Raw genomic sequence first — 14,146 nt, forward strand, 5'->3', positions numbered from 1 at the left:
CCTGAGGATAATACAGCCGGACGCGAACCCTAGATAGACGACTCCGTATTTATGAAATTAGTATGAAGGCATTGGAAAGATATACGGAGCACCAGTGATAAAACTACAGTGCAAGAGCCTCAGGATACGAAGATATCAACCGAGTAATGCAATGAGCTCTATATACAGAAGCACGCTTTTAGAACATCATTTGAGAACATTCAGATGCTCGATTACACACAACAACCTGAAACAATAGATCTGCGATAGGGTATCATCGTATATACCTTAAGCAACGGCACCAACGTTTCCTCTGCGACCACCCCGCTTGGCCCGGTCCTGATGAGCCTTGAGCACCGCCCGAGTCTGCACCAAACTCCGCTTGTTCTTGCTCTTGGCCTTGCCCAGCGTCATCAAGAAGTTCTTCTTGCGCGCCTTCTCCTTGTTGGTGGTACTCTTGCCCTGATCCTCCTTGCGCTCCTTGCGCTTGGCCGTCACACTCTTGTGCTCCGACCGGTCAGTCTTGCCCTCCTTAGCATGGGCAATACGCTCCTCACGCGTGGCCTTGCCCGCCGAGAGGGCAGCCAGACCCTCAATCTCTTCAGCCGTCAGCGGATCGTCCCGATGCCGGGTGGCGCCCTTCGATCCAGGGACCAGTGCATTGACGGCTGCTTCGGTACGCAGCTCTTGTAGCTTAGCCAAGTCGGCCGGGGTAAGAATGCGGGTCGTGGCCAGCTTGGAGAACTTGGCCTCGGCCGTCTCTTCTTCAGGCTTCGTTTCCGCCTTGGTATCCTCGTTGGACTTGGCCTTCTTGGTAGGGGGCCCGTCCTTCTCGTCTTCGGAGTCGCTGAGCTCGATTTCAACGTCACTCTCCACCTGAATCCAATCGCCAGAGTCGTCACTATCCTCGTCATCTTCCACATTCCAGGCGGCCCAGTCTGCTTCTTCGTCATCCACATCCTCATCATCTTCACCATCAGAAGGCAGGCCCTTCTCGGCCCTCCTCTTTCTGCGCTCCTCCTCCTTCCATTTCTCCAAAAGCTCCAGACCCTCGATACCGCCAGCCTCCTGTTCAGCAAAGCGCTTCTCCTTCCTCTCCCCAGACCGGAGACCGATGGAAGCATCCTTGCCGCGGTCTCTCCTCTTGAGCATCTCGGGGTTGACCTCCCGGAACAGACTGAGCAATCCACGGCCCGCCATCATGACACCCTTATCCTTACTCTTCCGGTACATGACGAGATCCTGAAGCAGGGTCTCATTCATGGCAAGCGGCTGGCGCACGCAAATTTCTCGAATGGCATTGAGACCGGCCGAAGCCACCTCGGACGCTGATGCTTCCGAGACGAACTCGTTGGCGATCTTCTGAACCAAGGGCTCTAGATCATCTGGAGGAACCAAGTCGTGAGATGCTTGCGCAAGCGACGCCAGGAACGAAGTGACGGACGGCTGTCGGGGAGTGAGGTATTTCTGGAAGTAAGAGTAGAGGTGCATGATATGGAGTTTATGCAATCCAACCAGGCGGGTCACCAGCTGTAGCACCAGAAGCTTCTGGTCCAAGTTAAGCTTCGACTTGGTGTTTTGCAAGTGCTTCGAGAACAAGGACTCGGCATACCCTTGAGGGTCGTGGAGGAGATGCAAAGCGGAGAAGTTGAGAGGGTGCGGCTGGTTCTTCTTGCGCTCTCTCCTCTTCACGGTTGCCTTGGCCTTTTCCACAGCGCGAGACTTCTTTCTAGTCTTCTTGTTGATTCCGACCTGATGCTTGACCTTGCCCAAGTCAATGGCTTCCTCGTCGCTGCTTTCGTCTTCCATTTCCTCGCGCTCCTTGTCTCCACCCAAGAAGAAGCGAACACCACCAACAATGACCTTCTCATTATCCGCAAGACTGGCCTCCTTCATGACTTCAACCGCCTTTGCATCGGTCCAGATCTGGCGCTTCCACAGCTCGCGCGTAAGCTTGATAGCCCACAGGCCCTTAGAAGAGGTGCGGTCCGAAGTCACCAGGTTGTACAACACGGTCTGCATGGTGCGGTTGAGTTTGTGATTCGTAGTCTTCGCGTTCGACGAACGCAGATCCATGAGGATCTTCTGGAAAAGCAGAGCTCGTAGCGTTTTGCTGGGGGTGGAAATGAGGATAGGGAACAGGGTCTGAAGGAGTCTAAAGCGCCATGAAAGTGATTAGCAGCAAGCTCATTCGTAGTAGACAGTCCAGTAAGAACATACGTCGCCGAATCCATGAGTTCCTTCTTCCGCAAAAGCACCAAGCTACCAACAATCTTCTCGCGCAACTCCGGCTGCAAGATTAGATGGTGCTGCGTCAAGATATCGATGAGCTGCTGAGGGAAATCCTTCAAGATTTCCGGATAGCAGTCGGCAACGTGGGCAAGGAAATCGATCAATTCACGAAGAGAGATCAAGCCCGTCTCCGTGGTCGCCGCAGGCGCCGCCATGAAAATTTCCCGGTGACTCTCATACTGGTAATGCTGGGCGCGGAAGTCCTCAATGTATGATCTATAACACAAGAGACAATTAGAAGACTATCCTGAGCGCAGAGATGACCGATCGCATTGAGTAGCTGACTTACTTGGGATCTCTGCGAATCTTATGCTGCAAATTAGGCCTAGAAAGCAGTGTGTTAGCGACGAGCGAAATTCTTCATTCGGGGAGAACTGCAGGCTTGCAGCGACAGCGAGGGCACTTACAGATCAGCCTCGACCTTTTCCAAGGCTCCCAACTTTCTTTTCACCATCTTTGCGAATAATGGTGGTCAAAACGTGAGGGTTGGAGTGGTTGGTTGGGGGAAGAAGGCGGGCGACGGTCGCCAGGGCCGATAACAGAGCCCCGAACATTTTTTTTCTCTGCTACGGGGCGGGCCTATCGATAAGCCGCGCTGGCAGTGCGCATCGATGGAACGGTGTCCCTGCGCAAAGACCTGGCCATCATGGCCATGCCGTGAATTTAGTACAATAGTACGGAGTATGCTCCATAAAAATCTAGAACTCTCGCCGTTGGAGACTTTCTTACGCTACTCGTTTGATGTCAAGGGAACTACACGGTCGAGGTTGGTCGCAATATCAGCGGTGAAAGGAACAGGTTGAACAGGAAATCTTTTTCGTGTAAAAAATAGATAAAGGTATTGACTTCAAACAAGCCAGAGGTCTTCATGATCGCATCTCAACTACTGTAGAAGAAAGCCGTCCGATTCTCTCATTTTTAGGATCTCGCTCCCTCCCGTGACTGTTTTCAGGTATGTACAGTCGCGCAGATGCATGCAAATCGACTGAATCCTAATGAACCCCCCGTCCACTCCAGTACACGTAAAACCAGGACCAAACGGAGAATACGCCCAAAATTCCCACTTTACCGGTTGGACTTGGCAACACGCTCGAGCTCGTCCTTCTTCTTGATGGCGTAAGAGTTGGAAGAACCCTTGGCGGCGTTGATGAGCTCCTCAGCCAGGCACTCAGCAATGCTCTTGATGTTACGGAAAGAGGCCTCGCGAGCACCGATGGTCAGAAGGGCAATGGCCTGGTTGACACGGCGGAGGGGAGACACATCGACGGCCTGACGACGGACGGTACCAGCGGAACCGATACGGGTGCTGTCTTCACGGGGACCGCAGTTGACGATGGCATCAACGGCAACCTGGAGAGGGTTCTGGTCGGTCATGATGTGGATCTAAAAGAGAACCAGTCAGCTTCTTTATTCTTCTGCACCTCGCAGGCTCCAGCGGCCCAGGCGATGTTGCGTGCGGAGGCAACCAAACCGGGTGACGTACGATCTCGAAAGAGTGGGCAACGATGCGGACAGCCATGAGCTTCTTTCCGTTGTTGCGGCCGTTCATCATGAGGGAGTTGGTCAGGCGCTCGATGATGGGGCACTGAGCCTTGCGGAAACGCTTGGCGGCATAGCGACCGGCGGAGTGAGGAAGGTAGACAGGGGAGCGGATCTGGATGTAGTCGCTATGTACGAGAAGTCGAGTCAGCATATCTCGTCTCTGTGCTCATTCGCAAAATTTTTCCCATTGTGATTCCGTGCCATAATTCCCATCCGTGGTGTTTTTCCCTCCCTGATTTTCGAGTCGACCGTTTTCGAACACATACTGTCGTTCCATCGGCCGACCACCGTTTTCTCGTAGCACAAGGGATCGCGATGAATTGGGGATCACCTACGTCAAGGAGATATCCCTGATCTCAACATCCTCGTAGCTCCACTTGTTGAAGAGCTTCACGGATCCCATCTCCGCGATAGCATCCTTGGGCAGGACCTGGAAGGCCGCAGCGGGGTTTTCGACCTCGACTTCGCCGTGTTCAGACATTTTGGACGACGTATGCACCTGTTGCCGAGGGAGGGATACGTGAAGGTGGCGGACGGTGTCGTTGGGTGATCCTTCGTCGACGATTACGGGCGGCTGAAATGTGTCGCTGAGCGCAAGGAAATTCGAGGTGCGACTCGCTTAGCGGTCGGTGGGTTAGGGCAGAACTGGCCGCCAATAGCGCAGGCGGTGTCATGTGATGGTCACTCATGGTTTCTGGTGCGCTAATCCTGGGCGGGACTAGCGTGTGAAGACTGGTCAATAACCAGCTCCGCTTTCAACCCGCGATATCACGGACTTTTATCTACAACCCTGGATCTGTCATCTAGGAAGTATAGCTAGTCGGATGTCTATACATAGCTAACCTTTGCATTGCCCATTCCCTAGCTGCTGAGCTGCTTACCATACAGACTCCGCTCTCCAATCGCACGCTATCAATGCCACTATAGTCCATCTATCGTTAACCAAGAAGATCTTAGACCCTGGAACTGCAGCTAGGCCGGCTTGCCGATAAGGCTGTCTTTGTTGATATCAGGATACCCAATTACTTCTCGCTGGTACTATGTGCACCGCGTGCTTTTTTTTTTTTTTTGGTGATGCGAGTATACAGCACAAAATAGTCGAAGGCCTTTGAACTACATGTTTGATGTATGGTTAGCGTAAACATTGATTACAGCGTCAACAGTCACCCAAAATGTATCTGAAAGCGAGATACTGACTTCCATCCCACTGTATATCAGCGATCATAAACATGTATGCTTATAGAGCCATGCAACTCTCAGTGACGTTCGCATACGTCCGAGTAGACTGCCTGGTACTTGCACGGCTAGTACTAGTTTTATCCTGCAGGACCGCTACTTTAACGTACTTTGACCGCCCATTAAACCCTCATTGAGTGTCTAGAGACTCCGTAGTGAGCCAATGGTGCGTTCGAGAGCACTGCAGTAGGTTATTAAGGCTTTAACGCTCCTCGCTTCGGCGAGTTTCTTGTACGCACTGGGAGGAGAACCCATCAGGACCAACGACGTGTACTTCACAGAATGGTCAGCCAATTTTAAATATAGAGCCTAGTGCCGCGTAAGCATATGATAGAGAGAAGTCCGCAGTCAGTGTTGAGAAAAGGCCACCGGGGGGGGTTTGCGATGTGTAGCTTGAAATATGACAAGCTTGTAAGAGCGTCGTAAAAGATAACATGCCAAACTTGCCACCGATAAAGTAACAACCGGGGTTCCTTCGCTGAAGAATTGGTGCAGGCAAACCGCGAATTTACTTGATTAACAAAGGTCTGACTTTGTATAGCTCCTAAAATTTCTTAAGCAGAAAAGAATAAACATATAGGAATGACAACACAGAGAGCCTCATGGACTTTGGGAAACCGTTGCTTTCAGCCTGCGCCTGTTGCCTTCCTACTTGAATGAGCCGGACCGCCCTCTGCCCTGCCCAAGTAAGGGCGCAGCGATGAGAGCTACAAATAATTGCCTGGCAGATTAGAGCAAGCGCAACATAGGCGAGCAATCTCTGAGAGTTCTGATATGCAGCCCAGGTGCCTGATGGGAGCTTAAGGCTATTGTTGTTCACTCGGTGCTAAAGAAGGAGTATATCCGGGTCAGAGGGTGCCAACTTATATGCTTTGAGTCCCTCGATCGACTTTCCTGGTTGAGTAGATTCAGAGTTGATGCATTTACGATATCAAGGTCCCTGAAGGGGGGTCAGAAAGCCTAAGACACCGACACTATGCGGTGTCCGGGCATCGGTGTCCTGTCACCCAGCAACTGTCATAGCCGACAACAACACTGAGGTGAGTACCACAAAATTCGTTTGGGCTGTGGCATCCAAGCATGCGACTCCTGGCGTTCTGTGCTAACTATTTCATGCCCGTATGGTAGCTCTCGTTGCAAACATGTCGCAGGATACTCTTAGAGGGCTCTGGGGGAATTTAAAAGGCTCAGGAGGATTCTATCAGCCACAACATAACTCTCATCCTTTCATAGAGAGGTGGCTGGTCTAGATACACCGTTGACGGGACGTTATCCGGCTTTTTTGCACGAACAAATAGTTTAGCGGTTTAGCGAGCCTGTTTCTCATCCGAAATCCGTGACAGCTTTGCGTGTGTCATCAAACATATACCCTCAGCACTTTGATTTACAAAGAATGAGCGAGCGGATGAAATGGTCGAGCTGTATTGGCTAGACCTCATGATATTGAAAGAGAAACTCATCATAAGTAGAGTCTGATAGGAGGAGTATTCTCTTCGAAGCATCCATACCTAATATTCCGGCAGACAGCATTAACATCACACATGAGCGGTCCAGCTGGGTGGGCCTGTAGACGAATCATGATCAGCATGATGTGCGGCGCGTTGACATATGAAGTAAGCTTCTGTCAGCGCCTCCAGTTCGTCCCTTCTTCTCTCTGTGTACCTTCCCGCACTCACTCCATTGGGCCGTTATCATTCGCAGGAAGTGGGCTTTCGAGTCAAATACTCCATGGGTTGGCCTGCATAGTATCTGAGCAGAGGCAGCAGCTGTTGATTTCAGACAGATGAAAGGCAGGTGATTCTGAATTCGACAGGACTTCCCAATGCCAGCTCCGATGCCACCGATCCGCATGATCTTCTAGGAATTAGCGAAGATATGATTGATTGGGTTACCCTCACAAATTGGCCACATAGTAAATTCTGCAGCTGGGGTTCTCTTTCTTGCCCTAGATACGTACCCATTGATGTTAGAAGATGCTTGGCGCGGAGACCAAGGCCAGTAGGCGACCCCACCTGGAACTGGCAAGCCAATGATAGAACCGAGTCCCTGGCTTGCACCACTTCTGGCGTCGGATTTGAGTATACCGAGGATGAAATAGCGCCCTCGATGGAAGATTCGAAGATGCCTAGCAAGCACAGTGGATAAGGAACTAGGTATGCGGTTGCCTGTGTCTTCCTCATGGGCTGATTTTCACCATGAAGACCAATCGATGTCCATAGTGTCCGCAGCCGCTCGGCTTCTAAATTGCCGTTAAAGCGGCGGCAGCTGGACTAGCGGGTTTGCGGAAGATTTAAAATAGGTACAACGGGTTGTTCTACCGAGGGTGTAAGAATTCAGGTACAGCCCGGATGACCAAGGAAGCCAGGGGCACCCAAGCGTACACCTCCGTCAGGTTGGGAGAGGGAGAGACGGTCATATGTAGAGACGCTCCTCTTCCATGCGTAGAAACTCGACAGAAAGCCCATAGACACACTGCTGGTTGTACTCCGCTTTGGATCATCCTCGTGCCCTCCAGGCCGAGTTGCTTGCTACTCCTCCTGACGCGTGGCGGTGCACCACTACTGGGTCAGTGATTGGCCCTACATTGTGCGTGCCCGGCCCGCCTCACCGGCCCTAGCCGCGGCGGCAGGTGACGTTGTGGCTCACCAGGCGCGGAGAAAGCGACAGACAAACTCTCAGAATCACCATCCAACTACTGGGACATCGCAAGGGGCTGCACAACTCACGGAAGTCTCCTGCTCCCTTTCGGCGCTTTCCTACATCCCCTTCCCCAGGGACCCTGCGATGAGGGTACCGTTGATCCCTTCCGCTCAGCATCCCGCGCCTTCGAATGAAAGCCCCTCGATTTGTCCATCCCCAGCGCTTCAGTAATCATGGCGGACGATAATAACCCTGAGCTCCACGCCGCTTTGCGGGACCTCGATAAAGAATTGGAGGTATGAGGGGATTCCAGAATCCTACAGTCTTCTCGCGGAAACTCCAGATCTTGATAACAGATTCCACTAACTTTCTTGCTGCTTATCAGGAGGGTGATATTACGGAGAAGGGGTAAGCAATCTGTCTTTATCTGGGATCGGACAAACGATGGACAGGGATGCGAAAACGTCAAGCCTAGAACATCCCTTGATCATCTCTCATTGGACCGGCGAAATGTCTAGGGATATACTGGCAGGTGGTTGAACTAACCCGATTCAAGTTACCAGAAGCGGCGTACCGTTCTCCTCTCGCAGTTCTTTGGCCCTAATATGGCCCTGGATTTTGGCACTCCCACATCAGGACATGCACCTTCGTCGTCGGTGACAAGCTCGACCAATCCTCCGCAAGCCATCCTCAATGTCCGGCCACCAACGGCCGAGTCTACAAGCCAGGGCGGCCCCTCGCAGCCCTTCTCCAACGGGCGTGATAGTTACAACAACGGAAGCCTCGGTTATGAACGCAGGATTAGTGGAGATACACAGGGCTCCTATGAGAGAGATAGTATGCTGCTACCTGCCGACCGGGCCCCTTCGGCAGCATCCTACGATTCTCTCTTCCTGCCAAAGAACCAACCTGCACCTCCTGTGCAGGAGAACTCAAGAACAGCGACGCTTTTAAGCCAGAACTATGCGTTCAACCCCGGCTATCACCGCGAGAGTTATGAGGAGCCTGTCGGAGGCTATGAAGTGCCGCCCGGTGGGGTCACGCGACAGTCGACAATGCTCGATTCACAACAGGGATTTTTCTCTGATTTTGCTGGCCAACAGCAGGATGATTATCGGGATAGCTACGGTGGCGGGTTTCACCGCTACTCTCAGTCGGATACGTTCTCTCCTACGGCGAATATGGCACCGCCGCTGATTCCCGCCTCTGATCTCCATCATGGGCCGGCACTCGCTCACCTTCAACCACTGGAGCCTCGCGATATCCCATTTGCTGTACAGGACCCGCATGACAAGAATACGCCAATGTCGAATTTCGATAACATTCCCGCCGTTCTTCGACACCGTGCTCGAGTACATTCGAAACAGCCTGCGTATTGGGTATTGGACCAAAAGGGCAAGGAAATCGCATCCATCACATGGGATAAATTAGCCAGTCGCGCTGAAAAGGTGGCGCAAGTTATCCGTGATAAGAGCAATCTATATCGTGGGGATCGAGTGGCTTTAATATACCGGGATTCCGAGCTCATTGAATTCGCCGTTGCCCTGATGGGTTGTTTCATTGCCGGCGTGGTTGCTGTTCCCATCAATAGTCTTGAGGACTATCAGAGTCTTAACCTTGTTCTCACATCAACTCAGGCTCATCTTGCATTGACGACAGAGAACAACCTCAAAAGTTTTCAAAGAGACATTACAGCGCAGAAACTCAACTGGCCCCGGGGAGTAGAGTGGTGGAAGACCAATGAATTCGGGAGCTATCACCCGAAAAAGAAGGACGATACGCCACCGCTTGTGGTTCCCGATTTGGCTTATATCGAGTTTTCACGGGCACCTACAGGCGATCTTCGCGGTGTGGTCATGAGCCACCGGACGATCATGCATCAAATGGCTTGTCTCAGCGCGATTGTCTCCACCGTGCCTGTGTCTTCGAGCATGGCTAGGCCACGTAGTGAGACAATCATCAGCTATCTTGACCCGAGACAAGGCATTGGTATGATATTAGGCGTACTAATGGCCGTATATGGCGGCCATACCACCGTCTGGCTCGAGGACCGGGCAGTCGAAACACCGGGCCTTTATGCCCATCTTATTACAAAGTATAGGGCGACTATTATGGCTGCCGACTATCCGGGACTCAAGATTGCTGCTTACAACTACCAGCAAGACCCAATGGCGACCCGGCATTACAAGAAGAATTCCGAACCAAACTTCGGAAGCGTAAAGCTTTGCCTTATAGATACGCTCACAGTCGATCCAGAGTTTCATGAGATCCTTGCAGATCGGTGGCTAAGGCCCATGAGGAACCCGAGGGCTAGGGAGATTGTTGCGCCAATGCTATGTCTTCCTGAGCACGGCGGTATGGTCATCAGTGTGCGGGACTGGTTAGGCGGCGAGGAACGCATGGGCTGTCCCTTGACCCACGAGATGGACCCACCTGAGCGTGAGGACAGCAAGAAGGAGGAGAAGAAGTCGGGGAAGGATAACAACAGTGGGTTTGGCAGCAGCTTACTGGGCGGTGGTTCCCCTGCGCCAGCCCCGCAAGAGCAAGGAAAGACTGAGCTTGGGGAGGTTCTTTTAGACAAAGAGGCCCTCAAGAGCAACGAGATTGTTGTCTTGGCCATGGGTGAGGAGGCTAGGAAATTTGCACCAACCATGCCTCACGCTGTGCGTGTCGGTGCTTTTGGCTATCCCATCCCTGATGCCACACTCGCTGTCGTCGACCCTGAAACCAACTTGCTGTGCACTTCAAATGTGATTGGCGAGATTTGGGTGGATTCTCCATCTCTTTCTGGTGGCTTCTGGGCATTGCCGAAACACACAGAGGCTATCTTCCATGCACGCCCTTACAAATTTGAAGATGGAAACCCGACCCCAGTCCTGGTCGAGCCCGAATTTCTTCGGACGGGCCTTCTTGGCTGTGTCATCGAGGGCAAGATATTCGTGCTGGGTCTTTATGAAGACCGGCTTCGCCAGAAAGTTGAGTGGGTTGAACACGGGCAGGAGATCGTTGAACATCGTTATTTCTTCGTTCAGCATATGATTGTCAGCATTCTGAAGAATATCCCCAAAATCCATGACTGCACGGCCTTTGATGTTTTTGTCAACGAAGAACATCTTCCGATTGTTGTCTTAGAATCATATGCGGCATCAACTGCACCGACTACTTCGGGTGGTCCTCCACGGCAACTGGACTCTGTTCTTCTTGAATCACTGGCCGAAAGATGCATGGAAGTTCTCTACCAGGAACACCACTTGCGAGTTTACTGCGTGTTGCTCACAGCTCCCAATACCCTTCCACGTGTAACGAAGAACGGAAGACAGGAGATTGGTAACATGCTGTGCCGCAAGGAATTCGATGCCGGGTCACTACCATGCGTGCATGTCAAATTCGGTGTCGAGCGCTCGGTCCTCAACCTGCCAGTCGGGGTCGACCCGGTCGGTGGTATTTGGTCTCCGCTGGCCTTGATGTCACGGCAAGAAATGCTTGCCCTGCAAGAGAAACAATACTCGGGCGTTGACTACCGTGATGTAGTCATGGACGACCGTACCTCAACACCCCTTAACAACTTCTCGACTATCGTGGACCTTCTCCAATGGCGTGTTTCTCGACAGGCCGAAGAATTGGCTTATTGTTCCATCGACGGCCGTGGAAAGGAAGGCAAAGGCATCACTTGGAAGAAGTTCGATCTGAAGGTCTCTGCTGTCGCGATGTACCTGAAAAACAAGGTAAAGGTTCGGTCTGGAGATCATTTGATCCTGATGTACACCCACTCGGAAGAATACGTCTACGCTATTCACGCCTGCTTCTGCTTGGGTGTCGTTGCCATTCCCCTTGCTCCTATTGACCAAAACCGCCTCTCCGAAGACGCCCCGGCTTTCCTTCATGTCATCAACGACTTCCATGTCAAGGCCATCATTGTTAACAGTGATGTCGACCACGTTCTCAGACAGAAGCTTGTTTCTCAGCACATTAAGCAGTCCGCGCAAGTGCTCCGGATCGGGGTCCCGGCTATCTACAACACCACGAAACCTGCAAAGCAGTCACATGGCTGTAGAGACCTTGGATTTACCGTGAAGGACACATGGCTACGTAGCAACCAGGCAGCTCTAGTGTGGACCTACTGGACTCCGGACCAAAGAAGAATCTCGGTTCATATCGGTCACGATACTATCATGGGGATGTGCAAGGTGCAGAAGGAAACATGCCAGATGACTAGCTCCAGACCAGTTCTAGGTAGTGTGCGAAGCACCTTGGGTCTAGGATTCCTTCACACCTGTCTGATGGGTATCTATGTTGGTAAGTGGGCATGCGATATCATCGCCCGCGACGTTGGTGGGATTAACGAAGGTTCTAGGAGCGCCAACCTACCTTGTCTCACCTGTCGACTTTGCTCAGAATCCCATGACGCTCTTCGTTACCCTTTCGCGCTATAAGATCAAGGACACATACGCTACTAGCCAAATGTTGGACTACGCAATGAGCGCGATGGCTGGCAAGGGCTTCCAGATGCAGGAGCTGAAGAACTTGATGATATCTGCCGAGAGCCGGCCACGAGTCGATATTTGTGCGTTCTCCTCCCGTGCTGAATGTCTCGACACTAGAGCACTAACCTCATTACAGACCAGAAAGTGCGCCTCCACTTTGCTTCCGCCAGTCTGGACCGCACCGCCATCAACATTGTGTACTCTCACGTCCTCAACCCGATGGTTGTCACCAGATCCTACATGTGCATTGAACCTGTCGAGCTCTGGCTCGATATCCGGTCTCTACGCCGTGGACTGATCTGTCCCGTAGATCCGGATACCGATCCCACTGCTCTTGTCCTTCAAGACTCAGGTATGGTTCCGGTGAACACGCAAATCGCTATCGTGAACCCCGAGACATGTACTCTGTCCCATGTCGGTGAGTATGGTGAGATTTGGATCCAATCGGACGCTTGTGCCAAGTCGTTCTACGGCTCCAAACAGGAATTCGACATGGAGCGCTTTAATGGTCGAGTTGTGGATGGGGACCCTAATGTCGCCTATGTGCGCACTGGCGATCTGGGTTTCCTTCACACGGTCACAAGACCTATCGGCCCCGGTGGTCAGCCTGTCGAGATGCAAGTGCTTTTTGTCCTCGGAGGAATCGGGGAGACGTTTGAAGTCAATGGACTGAATCATTTCCCGATGGACATTGAGTATTCTGTGGAGCGGTGCCACCGCAATATCGTGTCTGGAGGATGGTAAGTACTAAGTCCACGTGCGGTCTCAAAGGACCCCTGCTAATCCATAATCCAGTGCTGTGTTCCAAGCAGGAGGTCTTATCGTGGTTGTCGTTGAGGTCACAAGAAAGGCTTATTTAGCATCTCTCGTCCCTGTGATCGTCGACGCCGTCCTCAACGAGCATCAAGTTATCGCCGATATTGTGGCATTCGTCTCCCACGGAGACTTCCCCAGATCCCGTCTCGGTGAGAAGCAACGTGGTAAGGTACTAGCGTCCTGGGTTACTCGAAAGCTGCGGACAATTGCTCAGTTCAGCATCCGTGACATGGAGGGGCCTGAGAACCCTTTTGCTGAGGCTCCTCAGCACCGTGTCAGCCGGGGCTCGAAGCCCGGAAGCACCATGGGTAACAGCACTCGACGATCCACCGTCGTGCCGGAAAGTGACTTTATGCCGCGGTCCCCTGCACCAGTCCTGGTCGAACAGTCCGAAGCATCAATCGGGTCATATTCCGCCATGGTAGAGCCCAGCCTCAACAGCCCTACTGGCACGATGCCCGAAGGTGGTGCGCCGGCCGTGCCGCACATCTCCGAACCGTCCCGGCCGACCAGTGCCTCGACGAACGGGGCTCCTGCTGTGCCACGGAAAGAGCTGCCCACAACAATCAGCAACCCGGACTTCGGCTTTGATTTTGGTGACTTTGCCAACTCAGCCTCGGCGGGCTCACTCACCGACCCAACCGTCGCCGGCCCTGTCGCCGAAAGTCTCCCGTACCGCAATCACGCGCCGCAGCGCGCCCCAAGCAACGGGGGCTTCCCCGTCCGATCGGATTCGTACAACCACAAACCCCTCGCAGACCCAATGGAGGGAAGCACCGGCGACTGGCCTCAAGAAGCTCTCATGTACCAGGCCAACCTGGGATACGATGACGGCCACGGAGTCAACCGCAACCACATCTAGTACATACCTGTCCCCAAAAAGCATATCAACTCCATCCAAACCCCCCGTGTTACCTTCTCCGGGAGTGAAGTACCTTGCTTCATGTTTCCCTATCCCAATTCCTTCTCTTCTTTTTGCATAGCCTGTCAAGAAATCACGTTTACACTTTGCATGATCCCCTCCCCTCCCTCCCCTACACCTTTTTCCCGTTTACAAATATAACCTGCCAGTTTCCTTCCCCCTCTTACACCATCCTCTGTCCTTGTTTGTCATTTGCTGCCCCTGCGCCCAATTACGAACAGGTAGAAAAGATCTG

At 52.5% G+C, this 14,146-nt stretch overlaps 4 protein-coding genes across 4 annotated transcripts; 1 reads left to right on the forward strand and 3 right to left on the reverse strand.

Moving 5' to 3' along the window:
* Window positions 1-134: 134 nt before the first annotated feature.
* Window positions 135-2,784, reverse strand: BO80DRAFT_461137 (SDA1 family protein). Its single transcript, XM_025722431.1, has 4 exons — window positions 2,679-2,784; window positions 2,561-2,596; window positions 2,200-2,487; window positions 135-2,134 (listed from the first exon to the last, which is right to left on the reverse strand). The coding sequence occupies exons 1-4, from the start codon at window positions 2,723-2,725 to the stop codon at window positions 268-270; spliced, it is 2,238 nt and encodes a 745-aa protein (XP_025579566.1). The 5' UTR covers window positions 2,726-2,784; the 3' UTR covers window positions 135-267.
* Window positions 2,785-3,070: 286 nt separating this feature from the next.
* BO80DRAFT_421298 (40S ribosomal protein uS7) lies at window positions 3,071-4,359 on the reverse strand. Its single transcript, XM_025718572.1, has 3 exons — window positions 4,149-4,359; window positions 3,755-3,938; window positions 3,071-3,654 (listed from the first exon to the last, which is right to left on the reverse strand). Exons 1-3 carry the CDS (start codon window positions 4,292-4,294, stop codon window positions 3,337-3,339), a joined length of 648 nt encoding a protein of 215 aa, XP_025579567.1. The 5' UTR covers window positions 4,295-4,359; the 3' UTR covers window positions 3,071-3,336.
* Window positions 4,360-6,736: 2,377 nt separating this feature from the next.
* BO80DRAFT_131639 (uncharacterized protein) lies at window positions 6,737-7,446 on the reverse strand. The gene is made up of 2 exons (XM_025713586.1): window positions 7,431-7,446; window positions 6,737-7,363 (listed from the first exon to the last, which is right to left on the reverse strand). Exon 2 carries the CDS (start codon window positions 7,227-7,229, stop codon window positions 6,825-6,827), a length of 405 nt encoding a protein of 134 aa, XP_025579568.1. The 5' UTR covers window positions 7,230-7,363; window positions 7,431-7,446; the 3' UTR covers window positions 6,737-6,824.
* A 476-nt stretch (window positions 7,447-7,922) lies between these two features.
* On the forward strand, window positions 7,923-13,851 carry BO80DRAFT_440840 (putative AMP binding domain protein; the record flags this gene model as incomplete). The annotated part of the gene is made up of 6 exons (XM_025721152.1): window positions 7,923-7,985; window positions 8,075-8,097; window positions 8,246-11,985; window positions 12,044-12,253; window positions 12,310-12,913; window positions 12,969-13,851. The coding sequence occupies 6 exons, from the start codon at window positions 7,923-7,925 to the stop codon at window positions 13,849-13,851; spliced, it is 5,523 nt and encodes a 1,840-aa protein (XP_025579569.1).
* Between the last annotated feature and the right edge of the window lie 295 nt (window positions 13,852-14,146).

Source organism: Aspergillus ibericus, assembly GCF_003184845.1.
Source record: "Aspergillus ibericus CBS 121593 unplaced genomic scaffold BO80scaffold_3, whole genome shotgun sequence".
Lineage (NCBI taxonomy): Eukaryota > Fungi > Ascomycota > Eurotiomycetes > Eurotiales > Aspergillaceae > Aspergillus > Aspergillus ibericus.

Excerpts from the sequence above, each read along its gene's own strand:
- BO80DRAFT_421298 (XM_025718572.1), bottom strand. The coding sequence starts at position 4,294 with ATGTCTGAACACGGCGAAGTCGAGGTCGAAAACCCCGCTGCGGCCTTC. Across the intron at positions 3,939-4,148 it reads ATCAGGGATATCTCCTTGAC|CGACTACATCCAGATCCGCT; the intron begins GTAGGTGATCCC and ends TCTCGTACATAG. Across the intron at positions 3,655-3,754 it reads TTGCCCACTCTTTCGAGATC|ATCCACATCATGACCGACCA; the intron begins GTACGTCACCCG and ends GTTCTCTTTTAG.
- BO80DRAFT_461137 (XM_025722431.1), bottom strand. The coding sequence starts at position 2,725 with ATGGTGAAAAGAAAGTTGGGAGCCTTGGAAAAGGTCGAGGCTGATCT. Across the intron at positions 2,488-2,560 it reads AAGATTCGCAGAGATCCCAA|ATCATACATTGAGGACTTCC; the intron begins GTAAGTCAGCTA and ends CTTGTGTTATAG. Across the intron at positions 2,135-2,199 it reads GAACTCATGGATTCGGCGAC|ACTCCTTCAGACCCTGTTCC; the intron begins GTATGTTCTTAC and ends ATGGCGCTTTAG.
- BO80DRAFT_131639 (XM_025713586.1), bottom strand. The coding sequence starts at position 7,229 with ATGAGGAAGACACAGGCAACCGCATACCTAGTTCCTTATCCACTGTGC.